This window comes from Podarcis raffonei, chromosome 5 (genome assembly GCF_027172205.1).
Source record: "Podarcis raffonei isolate rPodRaf1 chromosome 5, rPodRaf1.pri, whole genome shotgun sequence".
Classification (NCBI taxonomy): domain Eukaryota; kingdom Metazoa; phylum Chordata; class Lepidosauria; order Squamata; family Lacertidae; genus Podarcis; species Podarcis raffonei.
This window is the reverse complement of record NC_070606.1, coordinates 82,552,798-82,570,861: the sequence shown is the minus strand read 5'-3', so window position 1 is coordinate 82,570,861 and position 18,064 is coordinate 82,552,798. Positions and strand designations below refer to the sequence as shown.

Sequence of the window (18,064 nt, the reverse complement as noted above, 5' to 3'; positions counted from 1 at the left end):
GCTAATGGGACTTGTAGTCTAGCAATAGTCTAGGTTGGAGAAGCCAGGACCAGAGATTGCTTATTCTTTTATTCTTTATTAAATTTGTATACCGCCCTTCATCCAAAGATCACAGGGTGGTACACAACATAGAAATTCACACAACATAGAAAGATGCACACACAAACCTCTGGTAGCTTGATTGGAGAGAGAAAAACTTGAAGCTTCCAGTTCAGAATGGATAAAAACCAGTGCCTCTTCTGGCTAATGCTGCGTTATGTCCTGTAATAATGATTCATTCAGAGCAGGCAATAGTTCTCTGTGGGAAAGAGAAGAAAATGTAGATTCCATACACTGGTGAGAGAGCACAAAGTAGTCTTTTAACAGCAGAGCACCTATTAGCAATTAACATTTGAACCTGATTATTGTAATCCAGAAGAGGAGGCTTCATTAAAGAGATGAATATTCTAAAATTTTCACTTAAATAATCAGCTGAAAGAACTCCTGCTGCTTTGGAAATGCAACTTTTATGTTATTTTTCTCTCTGTATGCTGTATTGGCCTTGTTTGGGAAGTGGGGGGGGGGGGGTAGGCGAGGGAGTTGTTCCTTTTTAAATTTATTTTTATGGGCAGCCAGACATCACCAGGCAGCTGCTGAGATCGATACCTTGACAGGGTCCTCACTGTCAATCCATGGTGTCCCTTGGCCCTGCCCTTGTTTATCCTTAACAGCTACTGCTTATTTGCCTGCTTTGAGCGGTGCCTTCCTGTATGTGCAAGCAGTAACAGGTATAGGAATTAGACTGTAAAACCTTGTTTTGCACAAGTCCAGCTAATGAAGTAAGTGGGCTTCCCCCTTCTATCCCAGTTTAACAACTTGTGAAGTAAGTTTAAAAACAAGATTTATTTACATTGGTTCACAGAAAAGGCAGCAGCAACTCTATGCAGGCAAAATTCTTATACAGTGGTGCCTCACAAGACGAAATTAATTCGTTCCACGAGTTTTGTCATCTTGCGATTTTTTTCGTCTTGCGAAGCACGGTGTCGGAAAAGTTTTGGAAAAGCTTCAAAAATCACCAAAGTCTTCAAAAACCTCAAAAAAGGCTACCACACCGCGTGCTATGAGTTGCTCCTCGAAGTCAAGTCGCAACTGTATTAACGGTGTTAAGAAAAAGGAAACAAACTTGCAAGACGTTTCCGTCTTGCGAAGCAAGCCCATAGGGAAAATCGTCTTGCGAAGCAGCTCAAAAAACAAAAAACCCTTTCGTCTTGCGGGTTTTCCGTCTTGCGAGGCATTCGTCTTGCGAGGTACCACTGTATTTACAGTATAACCAGCTTCAGGCATGTGCCTAAAACTGGGGCAAGCAGAGGCATGTTTGCCTCCAGTGCAGGTCAAAGGGAGAGGGAGGAACAGGAAGTACTATATGCTCTTTCTCCAGGAAAGGAGGGGAAATGACATCACACAGAGCCCTCTCTATCAATTGTATTTCTATGATCTGAGTATCTGCAGCTCTGTGGTGTTAGCTCCTTCTCATGCTCACTAGCAAGAATATGCATTTGTCAGGTTTGGCTGCTCATCTCCCACAGCTTGGCCACTGGATTCTGCTGGACCAGAAGAACAAAGGGCTTCCTGTACCAATTTAAGTTTTATGTAATTAGAATGGGGGTAGCCTTTGTTCACTGACGTACTTAGTGATCGCATGTATGCAAGGGTGCTGTTTTTTTGTTTCCTTTGGGAATCCATGTAGACTGATGCCATGTACACAGGCCACATGGAACTGTAAAAGGTGTGCTAAGGTGTGGAACTCCAGTTTGCAAAAACTGCATATTCCTGATATGAATATACTTAATTCGTGTTGAACTTTCGGGTCCTTTTACCGTGAGCTCAACATGCAGCAGTGCCAAAAACCTTTTTAAAAAAACCTCCCTCTTAAGCAGAAGCTTGAAGTGCACAATGTTTGGTTTTGTAATGAGGATTTCGAAGTGCTCTTTCAAAGGCAGAAACCTGAACTTTTTTTCTAAAAGGAAATGCTTCTCATCCAGCCGCAGGCAAACACCACATGTTTTTTGTTGAGATTTCAGCCTTTGCTTCACAGAGGCAGCAGAAATCCACTTTCCGTGCACAAGAAGTGGCTGTCGAGGCTTGGAAAAGCAAAAGCAATCCTGCAAAGATGGGTCAGGGAGGAGGGGAAACCAATGAATATCAACTCTTTGCTGCAGGCAAAGGGAGCTACATGCATTGTTGTTAATTTCATTTCTATTCCGCTTTAAATTTTTAAGGGGGGCGGAATCTCAAAGCAGTTTACAACCTACATTAAAACGTCAAATAAAACAATCCAGAATAAAACATTAGAGAAGGAAGTCAAATATAAAGTATACAATTCAAAGCAACAGGAAACTAAAATATTATCTGAAGATTTCAAAACAAGACATTGCAAAAGGAGGCCAGCTACAGAGTCAACATTTAATGCAGCAAAGTTAACAAACAAAAAAAGTTTTGTCTTAAACACATGCAGAGCCATAGGAATCCTGTGGATCCTGTTTGAAGGCAGTCACAGAATGTACCATATTTTTTGCTCTATAAGACTCACTTTTTCCCTCCTAAAAAGTAAGGGGAAATGTGTGTGCGTCTTATGGAGTGAATGCAGGCTGCGCAACTATCCCAGAAGCCAGAACAGCAAGAGGGATTGCTGCTTTCACTGCGCATCGATCCCTCTTGCTGTTCTGGCTTCTGAGATTCAGAATATTTTTTTTCTTGTTTTCCTCCTCCAAAAACTAGGTGCATCTTGTGGTCTGGTGCATCTTATAGAGCGAAAAATACGGTAATGGAATTTTGCAAATGGCTGGAGTCCTTCCCCTCTGCTTCCTTCTACTCCCCTCCCCTGCCATATCCTTTGCTTCAAGGAAGATGCCTGCTGTTTGTACCCAGAACGTTCCCCCCTTTTCCTTCCTAGAACTCCGAAGTGTGAGGTGATTATTTTCAAAAGACTTTTCTGGATCATTGCATTACAGCTCCACCAAGGACCCTTGAGGAGAAGGAGGATCAACTTCATTTGTGTTATTTCCTTTCCTTTTTGCCCCAGGGTGAGATTTTGGTCTTTACAAGTGTGTATCTGATGTGGCACCGCCTTCATAAATCTTTTTAAATGAGTGCGAACCTCTTCTTGAATTGTACCGAAGGGAGAAAGAGGGCTTGGTTAGAGCTAGGAGGCAGGCTGCCTGAGTACATCACTGTATGGCAAACATCAGAAACAAAGGCTGATATTTTCTTGCTGTTCAGCAATTTGTCATATCTATTTGGCGAACACACACAAAAATACAAAACATGTAAGGATGTACTTGCCTCCAGGAATTTATGTGACAGCCATTTCAATAGCATTGGCTTGGATACTGACATAACCCAACTCCTTGTAGCAATGTTTGGGTATTGCAAAATGGATTTCAAAATACATAGCATAAAATGGAGGAAATAACTCCAAGGAGATCATCTTCACAGTCCATTCATGCAGGTTCTGTTAACCATGCTACTCAATATATATATGTTTTCCTTCTCACAGTACATCTTCCTTTCTTTTTTAATGGACTAATCCAATGGATCTAAGAAACAATGTGCGTAGGAGTCCAGCCTTGGGGTGTTACCCATGAGACAATGGTAGCAGCAATGATGCAGATGTTAAGTTCTCCTCCTCCTCCCTGTCTTCCCCTCCTACTGATATTTAGGAATATTTGCAGCACCAGCAGGTGTGTTACCTTGCCAGCAGCAGCAGCAGCAGCCAGTGAAATCAAGTGAGGAAGAGCAGAAATGCCATGTAGTGACATCATGAGCTGGAAGCGAGAGAGAACTTCAACTCATGAGTTTCATTTCTGAGAGCATCTTCAAATCAGGAGGAAGCTGTAATTTCGACCTTACAGGCATTGTTATGCACACCCAACATGCACAGTTCAGGGTGCCAACACATACCTTGCATTTGGTTTCTTTAGAATGAGAGTCACTAGAGACTGTGGCGTCTTTGTAATATAAAGTTTTTATATAAACATATATACAGGCTGAACGTAAGATGGTTAGGATCTGTTTACATCCCAACAAATCTTGTCCCACAATTAGGGTCCTTCCTTCCTTCCTTCCTTCCTTCCTTCCTTCCTTCCTTCCTTCTTTTCCTTCTTGGGGTGGATAAAGTCATAGCTTTGGATTCAGCATAGATGGACAAGACCAGCCAGGGAACAGGAAGGCCTGCCCTCTTTAGCCCATCTTCTGAAAACATCTCCAGCTATTAATTTCTATGGCAACCAGTCACTTGTACTCTTTAGTCATGCAAAGAGATAACACAACAGCCTACAGCCAATAACTTGACGGAAAGACTGGCTTTACCACTTTAGCAGAATCCCATCTTGTGGATACAAAATGACAAGCTTAGGGGTGATTTCAAATATCACATTCAAGCTAACACACACATACACACATCCTATAATAGTACCTTGCAATGGTGGCGTGTTTTCCTTTCTTTAAAGTTTTCATTGAATCGAAGCACAGGAAGTATAGTTATAATGGAATGGTTCTCCAAAGAAAGAGACTTCGCTCTTAACTTCACGTTTCCTAAATGGTTTCCCTGAGGAGTTTTTCCTTCCTTACGTCTTAGCAGCAGAGACACTGGTGTATTATGGGGAATGGAAGGAAGGAAGGAAGGAAGGGGGCATTGAAATGTGAGAAGTGCTTGGGAAAGAAAAATCGCAATAAGAAATGCAAAGCAAAACAATTTCTCTGTTTTCTAACTAGTTTTACAGCCCAGAGGCACAGAAGCGTCTGAGAACAACCTCATGCAGAAGCAATTTAATACAATATGTGTGTGTGTGTGTTTGTTTTTCTTCCCTCCAGGTGGCTTCATCAGTTTTAATGGTTCCTGGCGTGTTCAGGGGATCCTGGCCATGTCCCGCTCCCTTGGAGATTACCCGCTGAAAAATCTGAACGTTGTCATCCCTGACCCAGATATCCTAACCTTTGACCTGGACAAACTTCAGCCAGAATTCATGATCTTAGCATCTGATGGGCTGTGGGATGCTTTCAGCAACGAGGAGGCCGTACGGTTCATCAAAGAACGCTTGGATGAGCCACACTTTGGAGCCAAGAGTATAGTCCTGCAGTCATTTTACAGAGGCTGCCCTGACAACATAACAGTCATGGTGGTGAAGTTCAAGAGTAGCAGTAAAACAGAAGACCAGTAAAAAAAAAAAAAAATTATCCTATCTTTCTGCCTCTCTCTCTCTCAGCAAACTCCTTCATCAAACCTTTACACTTCAACATGGTAGACAGCTGTAGCAAGTATATTAGCATTAAGACTGTACATCCAAAAAGAAAAGAGGAAAAAGATATCACATTTTTTCCTTTTCTTTCTTTCTTTTTTGAAAAGCAGAGCTATGTGGCAAATGCATTTAAAGCCATTGTGTGGGGGTTAAAAAAAAAAAAAGCTCATGCTTGCTTTCTTTTCTCCAGCTCTTTTAAGGATAAATTCTCCCATTCTCAAAGGCTAATCAACTCCTGCTTCAGCTATTTTGAACAGCTGTGAGTCATTCGCCCAGGACCTCAACTTGGGAGTGGCACGGCCGGGGCAAGACAAGAATGGCTTGTGAGCAATTGATGGAAGCGACACAGGACTTTCACCATTGTAACTATCTCCACCCTGGCATGCACTCTGTTTTAATGCTATTGCTCTCTGTCCCCAAGCCCTGCTAAACTGCAGAAGTAAGAAGGTGGGTAGCAAACAAATTTGTAACTGTTGATCTGTCTTTTCATAGGAGGAGGTGAAGGAGGGAGCCTGCTGGGCACACAACAGGCCACCCTTCTCCCTCATTTCATAGGTAAACATCCTTCCTGCCACATAAATCCTTCCTGCCACATAAGTAAGGACAAGCTCTTGAGCTTCTCCAGCTGTCTGTTTCTACTGTCTGTGTGCATGCCTTTAATGGTGCTTTGCCTTGTTTTCAATTCCATCCAGCCGGTAGCTTTTGAGGTCCATGCTCCTTGGGAAAAATTGCACAAACAGCATTCATTGACTCTTCCTTCTAGACATGGTGGATATGCCTGCAGAAATTATATATATATATATATATATATATATATATATATATATATATATAATCTCACAGAATGTTGTAAGGGCTGGGGGTTTGAAGATCCTGTGGAAGTCAGCTGAGTGTTTAGCACAGAATACTATTTACATTCTGTTATCAACGTGTGTTCAGATACAAGGCAGGGTTGTTGATGAAGTGAACAAGCTGAAATGTGAACTTGCTGCCTAGCTCACACACATACGTGCACACACACACACCACCACAAGCTTTTCAGTAGAATGGAAGCTTAATTCAAAAAAAGAAAGAAAAAAGATGGACAAGGGTAAAACAATTCTGGTGGCCTGGGTATTTAATTATGTAAATAATCGAAAGCCGGCCTAAGGAATTAAAAGTGTTGATTATGTATAGCTGTATTTTGGAGCCTCTGAATATCATATGCTTTGCTGTAGAAAATGGACGTTTCCAATCCCAGTATTGATTAATAATGTAGGTGTGACCTGGCTACTTAATCCCCCATAATGCTCATCACTTGATGGCTCCATGGTCGAGGAAATGGGCAGGTGGGCCAGTGGAGCGGTGCTGCCTTCATAAACTTGCAGGGGCTGCACAATTTTATACCATAGCTTAACAAGAGACACGTTGTTGTACAGCAGGGTTCTGATTCCGGGCTACCCACTGAACTGCTTTAAACGCACTTGGCGGTCAATGAACTCCTGCCTGTTTCTGCTGGCTCTGATGTGCATGTGCAGAGCTAACTGTATGTTTCCGTGAGCTGAAGAAAGGTGCGTGGGTGCTACCCTGGTTCACCTGTGTAGCGTTGCTGCCCTCTAAAAAAAAAGGAAAGAAAGACCATAGACATGTGGGTTGCTGGGTCATGTCAGTAAGCTATAATTCAAAGCCATATGCATGCAAGGGATTCCCATTCTCTTCTATGAAGAGGGAAACTTGAGTACATATAGTGGAGAACGCCCTGTTAGGAGACATTTCGCTTCTGATGGAAGTGAAGGAGAAGGCCTCCATTCACATACTAGAGCATGGCCACTAGGTTCTAGTGAATGTGCATTAGTAGGTGGGCTATTGCTAGACTTTAGCACTTCTGGAAGTGCCATTTGCGCAGTCTCTCTTTCTTCATTTGCTGTAGATCTGGAGAGCCTGTGGCCGTCCAGGTGTTGTTGAACTCAAATGCCCATCATGACCATGCTGGCCAGATGATGGGAGCTGGAAAGTAGTAACACCTGGATAGTTACAGGTTCCTCCTCATCCCTCCCATAGGTATACATAGGACCCCCTCAACAGATAACCCATGCCCCTCAATGGCAGCAAGGAAGGTGTCCTTTATTTTCCCTGAAACATAGGAGTGTCTTGCAAATAACACACCAAGGGATTAAGATACGCAAAGTGTGTATTTCACCCTTCTGGTCTCTTATTTCTTGCCCTTGTCTTCAATTATATTGTGTGCACTCTCAAAACAAATGAACTCCGGTGTCAGACCGCTTGGGCAGGTAAATACAAACAAAGTATCCCTGCCTCTATTTTGCTGCCCTCCTATACTAATGTGGAATAATAGCTGAATGACTTAATGAATGGCTCCAATGCTTTTAGCAAAGTACAATTGACTCTTAATGCATTCTCCTTGCAATAAGAGATAGAGGCAGAGGGCTCTGGAGGTTAACAGCATGCATCAAATCAGTGCCCAAGGATACCAGCTCTGCCCAGGATCTTTTAGATTGGAACATAGGAGCTGCCTTAGACTTTAGTCAGACCACCAGTCCATGTAGCTCAGTACTGTCTGCACTAATCGGCAGCTGCTCTCCAGGGCTTTTTCCCCTGCTGTTCCTGGAGATGCTGGGAATTGGATCTGATGTTCTGCATGAAAAGCCATTGCTCTACCACTGAGCTTGAGTTTGGGGTGCCAGTCCACATGGTGATCAGGCCAGATTGTTTTGGAGGATTAACTGGGCTGGCACATTTGTTGTAAGAGTAGATAAAGGATATAAGCAACCAGATTCAGTGGAGGTCATTGAAAGGGTTGGTCTCACATTTCTGTGGGAGCAGAATCAAAACTAGAAGTGCTATTCACTTCCTGCAAAGAACTGTTTTCAATAATCTCACTTAACCTTGGGCTAATCCTTATTCTATGCAGTGGCAAAAGAACAAGATGCTGTTGTAAAACATTGATAGATGTTGGCGAGGGACCATCCATAACCTCACTCTTTTAATGGCCTTTTTAACCTTCCCATTGTCACACTTTGCATCTTTTTCAGCCATGGCCAATTCTTCCTTTGTTGTAATCCTTTGATGCATGGCATACTTCATGGGTGTTCTCTGCCTCTGCCAATATCTTCTGGCATCCCCTACCTGCCCCTTCCCTAGCCAGTACTAAAGGAGTGACTTAACAGGAGATCACATTGGCTTTTGTGATCCATTGCTTTTCACAAGCACAACTGACCATGGCATTGAAAACAGCTTTCCAAGGCCTGCCTTCCTAATAATAATATTTTTACTATTTATACCCCACACATCTTATAGGGTTGCCCCAGCCACTCTGGTCAGCTTCCAACACTTATAAAAACATAATAAAACATCATACATTCAGATGCCTTTAAAAAGTTGTATCGTTGTTTGTCTCCTTGACATCTGATGGAAAGGCATTCCACAGGGTGGGTGCAACTGCTGCGAAGGCCCTGTGCCAGGTTCCCGGTAATTTCACTACCTGGTTTTATTTTCAAGAGGTGCTTAAATCTTTTAGGCTCCTATAATGGTGGTTTTCACTTAGTTGCTGTGTGAGGTAAGGTGAGTAAAAACTGTGATATGGGATACTCACTTGTTGCTTTGAAATAGGAAGAGGGGGCCCCAGTTTAGTGATGTAGAAGCAGCTGGCATTGCATTGCTATGGAAAACCCAAGTAGGTGCAGATTTGCTCAGGAGCCTTGATGTGAGACCAGTAAGACTTCCATTCATAAGCAGGATAAAGGTGCAATGAAAGTAGGGAGAGAGGGGGGTACAATTCAAGAAAAAATACATAATAAAAGTTTTTAAAAAAACATTAGTAAGAAGCAAAACTAGTCAGTAGCCTACTACTTTAGGTGCAGCTGAATTCTTGGAACTGTGACATTTTAAAAATGTAGGAAATTTAGGTCATTGATACAAGCTTTACAAACCATTAAATGTATTAGAGGAAGAAATAACTGAAATGTATTTCTCATCCCCATCTTGATTATTGATCAGAAAATTGAAGTATGTGGGATCTTTACAAAACTTGATAGCTAGCAGGTATTAATTTTTGTTATAAGTCCAGAAGATATTATACATAGCATAGATCAAAATGAGCAAGAGGAAATGGTGATTTATCATCAGTGTGTAAGATAATTGGGTTATCACGGAAACCTGCATGTTTGTTAATTTGCATTCTGTTCAAAGCCATTTTTTAAACATCTAAGGAGGGGAAAGCTCATTGTGAAAAGGCAATAGTCTGCAAACAATTACAGAACACAGGTTAGATTCAGTCAAGTGTTTAAAAAGGCCTCGTTTGCCCAGCCAGCTAGGCATAAAGAAAAATTGTCTCACACCGTATATTAGGAATTAATGGCTTCAAACGAATATTTATAGACTTGTTTACAGTTTTCTTCTTGTAGGAAAGGCTCCTACATAAAGAAATAAGCACCCAACAAGCATGGCTTAATGGAAGAGCAGAAATTGCTTGACTTGAGAAATAATACTTCTACAGAAACATGACTTGCATAACCACATCTGGAGAATTTGAAACTAATTCCTATCATATATGCAAGGACGTTTTGAGATAGTTCATTGCCACACACTCAATAATAGGAAAAATGCCTTCTTAGTTTTAAAAAAGAAAAGAGGGGAAATGGCTACTGAGTTCAGAGAGTTATACCAGATTACTAATTGGTGCTTTTAGACCCAAGTTTACAACTCATACCTGTTACATGTGTCAGGAATTCGCTGCATTGACTTATTGATAGCTATCTCAGTGATTTTCTAATTCCATTTTAGCCCAGTACAAACATAATAATCAACCATGGATCATTGCCTTAACCCTAGTGAAGATCACAACCATACAGTGAAACCATGGTTTAGTTTGCTGAAAGAAGCTCTGAGATATAAGGAGGCAGTATTGAAACCAGCAATGAGAGCCTTGTTGTTATCTTGCAAGCAGAAAGGCTGACGAGGCAAATAAGTTGCCTTAACCATGGTAACGACTTCTAGGGGAGCGGGCATGTTGTGACCCAAACAATGGGTCTTGTTTGGAAAGATTAGTGGAATTAGTATAACACAAGCCTAACCATGCTATGCCCACTGCACATGTAATATATAACCATGATTAGTGCCAACAATGACTTGTAAACCCTCTTCAGTTTATGGTTCCACTTCCTTATTCTTCATCAGTCTTTAACCATGGAGTTAAAGAATCAATGTGTAGGGACAAATATAGTTTAGCTTTATGGCTATGTGGGGCCTGAGAAAGCGAATAATGTTTTCATACTGAATTAAGAAATAGTAGGAAATATGACCATTTACAGTTGATGTGAAAATAATAAATGTGTTTGATGTGAAAATGGATTTAAATAGTGGGTTTGCACAGGGGTTGAGATCTAGGTCTAGGAAACTACAAGTATTCTGTAAAGAGAAATGAATCCAATTGTAGACTGGAATCATGCAAGGTATTTAACCAATCTAGTTTATGCAGCTATATGTATCTAAGCCTGTTGGGCATGCATTTCCCTGGGAATGACATGGGTAGGGAACCTCTGGCCCTCCATATGTTGGACTGCAGCTCTTGTCAACTCAGACGGTTGGCCATGCTGATTGGGACTGATGGACGTCCCAACGTCTAGAGGACCACAGGTTCCCCAGCCTTGATTTAGAGCATTATGATATATACAGTGTGCACATCATTTCCTGGATTGTAGGGATAGTCCATCAACATTTATTGTGTTGTCACTGAAAGCATGTAGATCCGGAAATGTTCATAAAACTGGTGGCACAATATGTAGAAGACGATACTTTGGGAGCACAACCTATAGAAACACAAATGTGATTCAGCCCCATTGAAATCTATGGTCATGATCAGCCAAAATGAAACTTTTTTTTTATTAGCCGCATTGATTTTAATAGAGTTGAACATGTTTCATTTCTCCTATTGAAATCAATGGGCTATTAAAGTGTTCACTTTGGCTGGGATTTACAAGGTTAAAATCAGGGTGGCTCACATGGTAGTACAGTGGTACCTCGGGTTAAGAACTTAATTTGTTCTGGAGGTCCGTTCTTAACCTGAAACTGTTCTTAACCTGAAGCACAACTTTAGCTGATGGGGACTTCCGCTGCTGCCACGCCGCCAAAGCACGATTTCTGTTCTCATCCTTAACCCGAGGTACTATTTCTGGGTTAGCAGAGTCTGTAACCTGAAGCGCCTGTAACCCGAGGTACCACTGTACATAGTTGCTTCAGTTATTGGTTCCATGTGCACCTAGAAAGGGCACAGTGCAAGATGTAAAGTACAGTGGTACATATAATTATGGCTATAAATTTTGGATCTCTCTTTGTGGCAATTGCATGTACCAGTGCATGGTGTACTTCCTGTTTACCCTGTGCATACTCCATGCAGTCCTGGGTACTGCAGGGGGTTGGAGTAGATTACTCCTGGGGTACCTTCCAATTCTATGATTTCCCTAGACATGAGCGCATGGATGCACATTCAGCATGGACAATGGGCTTCCAACAAGGGTGCAAAGCTGACCTAATGAGTTTCCATAGTCCCCCTCACATAACTTACACGATCCAACCAAAATTCTTAGGGGTTCATAGGAGCCAACTCCTTGGGGCTGTGGGGGCTTCAGCCCCCGCAGTAAAACATTTGAGTAGGACCCCCCCTCCCAAAGTTGATGGGCATTGCCATTCAAATGGTGTGTGCACACTGCACTATATGATCGATTATGTGGGGTGGAGCATATCTGGGCCCCCACAATATTTTATTCATGTTGGCACCCCTGTTGCAGCTCTGGAATGAAAACCATCATCTGTGCCCTGTTCTAAAAGCTCAGCTAACCATAACTTGTGGTTCTGAGGCATTTTTGTGGATGCTTTTTTTTTTTTAATGACAAACATTTGCTCTGGTACTATAAGTGGATTTGTCTTTTGAAAGGCAGGTGTGTTTAAATTGTGGAACGAGATATTGAAAATGATTCCACAAAAACATACATATGTGCATATATCTACACACACCCACACACCCTATAATTTATTTTAAGTAGCAGAGTCCATATGCATCTGTCCCAGCAGATTGCTATTAATGTGACATTGCAATTGCTGTAGAGTAATTGTTCTTCCATTCAAGATAAACATGTGGAGTAGAACATTTAAGACAAAACAGAAATGCAGCAAGAAAGTAGGATCTAGATAGGACAGGACTGTAAAGTTTAGCTAATTTTTAGATTATTCAGTAGAAAACCTTCTAGTCGATTCAAAAGGTGATTTTAAAAACAGGCACCACCAAGGCACCACCTTAGAAGAAGCATGTTCTTTCATGTAGAACAAAAGGCATCTGCGAAGGTAGACAGGTGTATTCATCATGTAGAATTGTTGAAAACATCATACTCTTGATTTCTTCACACAGCTGATTTTCTAGAATTTAAACTTGTTCTTAATATTCAGTAAAGCAATACTGTCACTTTAATTTCAGTGTGACTAAACAGGGGCATCAGCCCAACATGTTTTTAGCTTCCAGAAGGCAACACTTCATTAAAAAATGAGTATTGTGGCTGGGGAAAGTGGCAATTGCTGGAGCCGTTTCTCTTAACGTTGTGGCCATATCTTAATTTTCCCAGCCATAAATGTGTCTGCCTTAAATAATTTCTCAGAAGAAATTGCCCCTAATTGCAGAGTATTGTTTAAAAGCAACATTAGCTGCTGCCAAGCCTCTCTCCATAGTCCTAGGGTTACGTATGACCCAGTCAGTCTTTAAGTAAGTAAAAGGTTCTGGCAGGTTTTCAGCGAAAAGTCTGGCACTTATCCACAATCAGAACAATTAATACTTAAAAGATACCCAGGCCAAAAGTAAAGTAAACCTCTTTGCCCTGGCACTTCATAAAACCTAGCACTGCTGCAGTCTTAAATTATTAACTACGGCTGCAATTTAAGTCACAATCCCTACTCCCTTCTTCTGAAAAAAAAAAAATTGGTCTACACTAACTTGGACTCAGGAAAGGGTTGGTGAATAATGCACCACTAGATTCTCAGAGCCACTGAGGTGACTCAGAAGCAAATGGGAACAGGTGAGAGAGTTTCAGCCACTACACAGAAACACAGGAAGCTACCTTCTATTGAGTCAAGCCATTAGCCCATATTGTCTACACTGGCTGTCCACAGCTTCCACAGGGTTTCCAACAAGGTATTTTCCTAGCCCTGTTTGGAGATTCTGGGAATCAAACCTGAGACCTTCTGCATTGTAAGGCAGATGCTTGACCAGTGAGCTACAGTCCTGGTGGACCAACTCATTCTCCATGCAGTAGGACCTAAGAGACCACTTACTCTGGTTTAACAGCAATGCTTCTCTCTCTCTGCAAGGCACCCTATCGGAAAACGTTTCTTATATTGTTGAATTGAGAGCACAAGGGTGTCCGATGCCATTTTGGCCAAAGCCAATCAATAGGAGCTCAAGGCCTTTTTAATGTGAAATAAGGGAGCCAAATCTGGGAGAGCTACAGAGCTGCTTTCTACTTTGCTAATCTTTCGGCATTGGTTATTTTAAAAACACAGGCGCGTAGCTGCATCATGAGATGTATGCAGATGTTAACGTAGGAAAGCAGACTGTGCCCATCAGTTCTTCCAGATGAGGCTGAAGAGTTGTAAGCCAAGCCAGAGAACAGCCACCTTTCTCTGCACATAGATGCTGTTGTCACATCACATTTGTGCACATCTTAAGGTAGACTTCAGAAAGAATTCTGGAAGCAATTCTTGCTGGTTTTAAAAACGAACCCAGTGCGGCATCTACAACTGCACACTGAAATCATGATCTGAACTCATTTTAACCTGTCCAAACCCAGCACTTTTGACCATAATGCGCAAGAAAGGAAGGAACTGGTGAAACCTCATAATTCTTGGTACTAGTAGGTTTCTTTTGTACTTAATCTACATCTGTCTCTAAGAGACAATCTGAAACACGGTCAAACGAAATGTAAATATAACATTAGCTGTAGTATAACCTAAAAGTGGCGGTGCTCTGTCACTTCTAGATGTGGGCAACCATTGTATCTTTCAGTGTGTGCGTTAGAAGTAGCTTTTCCCCCCTTCCTTTTAAATGTGTGAGGAATATATGTTTCATGCAACTGCAGATTCTATGTTAATGTCTACAGGAAGTGTAAACTACTGATTTGGGGGTGGGGGAAGGCTTTGGTTGTATGGTTAAAATAAAAAATAAAGGCTATAAAAGGAGCATATTTAAATAAATAACAAGCCTCTTTTCTCTTTTGGGTTTGGTGTCTTGCTGTTTCTTTTGATACACACACATCCTCGTCCAATGCAGGAATAAATAATTACGATCCCTTCTTGGGTTCTGCATCAGGAAAGCAAACAGCCCACACCAGAAATCGTCATTCCCTCCAGCAGCAAACTGGATTTATCCCCTATCCTGGCCATTCCAGTTTGTCAGCAAAACTGAGCACCCCACGGAGAATACATTTCTAAAACGTGGCTCTACAAAGTGGAATGAGCCATCCCTTCCAAAAAACACAAGACACAGCATACACATTTGCCTCAGAGGGTGGAGAGAGCAAGGAAACACACAAATAGCACACATGAACACACACAAAGAGAAAACAGAAGGGAAGTTACCTCAGCCTTAGCTAGGCAATAGCTTTGAAAGGGGTGTGTGGATTATTCTCGCACCGCCCAGGGATGGTGGGAAACAGGAAGGTGAGGAGGGAAATAAGGAAAGCAACAGTTGGTATGCACTGCCCCCACACAAAGGATGGGGTGAGCAGGAGAGAAAGGCAGTTGGCAAATGAGCCAGCGCATAACCAAGGGAATCGGCGGAAAGGTCCAAGGAGACACACATGGACAAACTTGGAGTGTGCGGTGGAAAACTTCTCCAGCGAATCCACTGCAAGATTATGTTGCAGTTCCCACTAGTCATGAGCTACGGCCATGTGCTTTTTTTCTGAAGTGACATTAAGTTGGAGGAGTTCCCTGTCCCTTCAAAAAAAGGAACAGCATCCTAAGCTAATGTCGATAAGGACAGACAATTGGTTTTATGAGTTGTAAGTGGAATTGCTGAGGCAACGATGAGGAACTTTTTTCAGCTCGAAGGACTGCATTCTTCCTGGGGAAACTTTCCAGGAGAGGTCACGAGCCACATAAATTTATACCAAGTCCTAACACTAATAAATATCGCTCCAAAGGTAAAATTAAAATCAAAAACATCTTAATTAATGTGTTTATTTGAATACAGATTGCAAGGGGATCCTGGTGGGTGGGAACAGCCAGCAGCCAAAGGATGCCATGGTTAGAAGTGTCTCAGCCAGGTCCTTGCAAGGCGGTGGGTTGCAGGAGGACAGGAGTGACAGAGGAATAACACAGAGGAGGCAAAGGAACTGGGATGGTTTGGGCACAAGAAGAGAGATGAAGCAAGCTACAAAGGGAGTGGGTGCTGTGTCAGAAAGGGTGCAATGGGACAGCAGGAGCGGGAGCTGTTAGTCCTAGAAGTGAGCAGGAAAGCGGGAGAGAGATGAAAAGTCAGGGATCTATAGAAAGGGAGGCGAGAGGAAACCACTGGGGAGCAGGGAGACACACAAGTGACTGGGAAAGAGTAAGGGGGGAGAAAAGACAGGAGAGAAAATTGTATGCAAAACCAAAACAGACTGACGTCCAGTGATGAAAGGTGATTAACCGACCTCTTTGTGTGTGATCCCGCCCATCTGGGATCTCCTGAGAATGTAAGACCAGTTGGAGTTCTGAAGACGACCCACCCCCCATGGCCGGAGGCAAGGGCAGAGCCAACATTCATTTTTATTCCACTTTCCCGTTATTCCAAATTCACGAAGTACTAATATTATATGAAAACAATACAGCAGCAACATTATAAGAACTACAGAAAACAAAACATAACCCTAAGAACAACAGCTAAATGACCTATCATATGACATTTGAAGCCGCTGGTTTGCAGCTTGAGAAGAGTTTTGAACCACGCCATAGTTGGATATCTATAAGTGTTTTACCAAAACACACACACAGGAGGAACAACTTTTTCCAGATTGAGCAGAGGATTCCAGAATGGTTCAGTGGGCATTTACTTATTTAGTTCTGGCTCTCAGTGCATTTTTAAATCGCTGCTGCTCTCAAAGGAATGACAGTGGTTCGGCTACTGTGCTGTTTTGCATTTTAGATGCTTGTGCAGATTAAGAGCAGAAAGGCAATGTGTAAATTATAGAAATAAATGAATCTTATCCCAAATGTGCCTTGAAGGAGTGGAGCGTCGACAATGGCATCCCTAGGATCCCTGGGCAAGAAGCTGTATCGGCATGCGCCCCCAATCACGTTACCACAATTGCCACATTAGAAATCGCTCCATTCTACCTGTCTCAAAAAGTGTCTGGTATAAGGGTAAGGGGGGGGACGCACACCTTTGTGCTGCGATGTGAGAAGGACGGTCAGTCTCTCCAATGCCTAGGTACGCCTCTGAGTGTTGACCTATTGTCTGAGGTTCCCTTTAATGAGGGAATCAAGTGAGTTTCCCATGGATGGAAGTTCTGTGATTTGAAAGCTATCAGACCACCAGTAAAAACTTGTTAAAATAAAAAAGTACTGCAGTAAACCTAAACAAGAGTTTTAGATATGTCAAGATATGACCAGCAGTGGATAACTATCTAGCCACTGTTATATTTCAGGGCTTTTCGATTCTCCGTAGCTGTAATACATACCTCCCCTAAATTTATTTAAAGGAGGAGGAACAGAATGCACAAACCCATTTGCAGAAAGCGTATCTTTCATTATGTGGTAACAGGCTATCACATTGACCACGCACCCAGTTCAAACCATGGTTTAGCACCAAAACAATGGCTCGCGAGGAGGAGGCCATAGGCATTTTTGTTCCTCCCTGTGCTTTTTAGGACAGCGCAAAATGGCAGTGGAGCCATGGATTGGCTTAGCATGTTGCCTGAACCTGGTTAGGTTCCTCCCTCCTTAACAACCATCTATGGTTACAGGTCACGACTGAGAGACCTTAACCATGATCCCTGGTTTGGATGACACGCTGAGCCAAAGCGTGTCCTGCAGTGAGCTAAGAAGTCCAGGGAGGAGGAAAACGAGTGCCACTTCCTCACTGGCAACCAGCATGTTCATGGAGTCATGGTATGCCCTGCTCTGGCTTACTGTGGTGCACAAAGCAGGCCTCTGTCAATATTGCACTAAGCACAACTACTCAACTAATACTTACATTTCTGAAAGTGACCTTCAAATGTTTTGGACTCCCATCAGCCATAGCCTGCATGGCCAGTGGGCACAGATGGTTCGAGCTATGAGCGCAACAACCTCTAGAGCGCACCAGGTTGGGAGAAGCTGTGCAAAGGACATTCCTGCTGAATCACCCAAATGTCCTGCCTCCCCCTTCTAGAAGCAGAAGCAGAAGGTCAGAACTTTGCAACTATAATGGGCCTCGCTGAGTGTCCGATATGTGCATGTCCACTGGTGCATAAGACTTTCCTTATAATCCTTTCCTAGCTTCACAAAAGTCCTCACAAATTTATGTCGTATAAACTGCAGAAGCTGGGAGAGCATCGAACACCTCAACCTCTAAAAAGCAGCATTTCCCAAACTTGGGTCTCCAGCTGTTGTTGGACTACAACTCCCATCATCCCTAGCTAGCAAGGACCAGTGACTGGGAATGATGGGAGTTGTAGTCCAACAAACAGCTGGAGAACCACATTTGGGAAAAGACATTTTGTAGACTTGGAAGGTGCTTACAGATTTTGTTCCTGGCTCTTGACAGTAGTTCTTGGTTCGGTGCC

The 18,064-nt window shown here is 42.5% G+C and overlaps 1 protein-coding gene and 1 long non-coding RNA gene across 2 annotated transcripts in view; one reads left to right on the top strand and one right to left on the bottom strand.

Annotated features, from left to right (window-relative positions):
- Window positions 1–5,214, top strand: part of PPM1L (protein phosphatase, Mg2+/Mn2+ dependent 1L) — a 173,354-nt gene extending 168,140 nt beyond the window's left edge. Inside the window, exon 5 of the mRNA XM_053390424.1 lies at window positions 4,852–5,214. Coding sequence (XP_053246399.1) covers window positions 4,852–5,198 — 347 coding nt within the window. The 3' untranslated portion in view covers window positions 5,199–5,214. The remainder of the gene's footprint in view (window positions 1–4,851) is intronic.
- Window positions 5,215–16,049: 10,835 nt separating this feature from the next.
- Window positions 16,050–18,052, bottom strand: LOC128414724 (uncharacterized). Its single transcript, XR_008330715.1, has 2 exons — window positions 17,963–18,052; window positions 16,050–17,884 (listed from the first exon to the last, which is right to left on the bottom strand). It is a non-coding gene; the product is annotated as an uncharacterized LOC128414724 (long non-coding RNA).
- Between the last annotated feature and the right edge of the window lie 12 nt (window positions 18,053–18,064).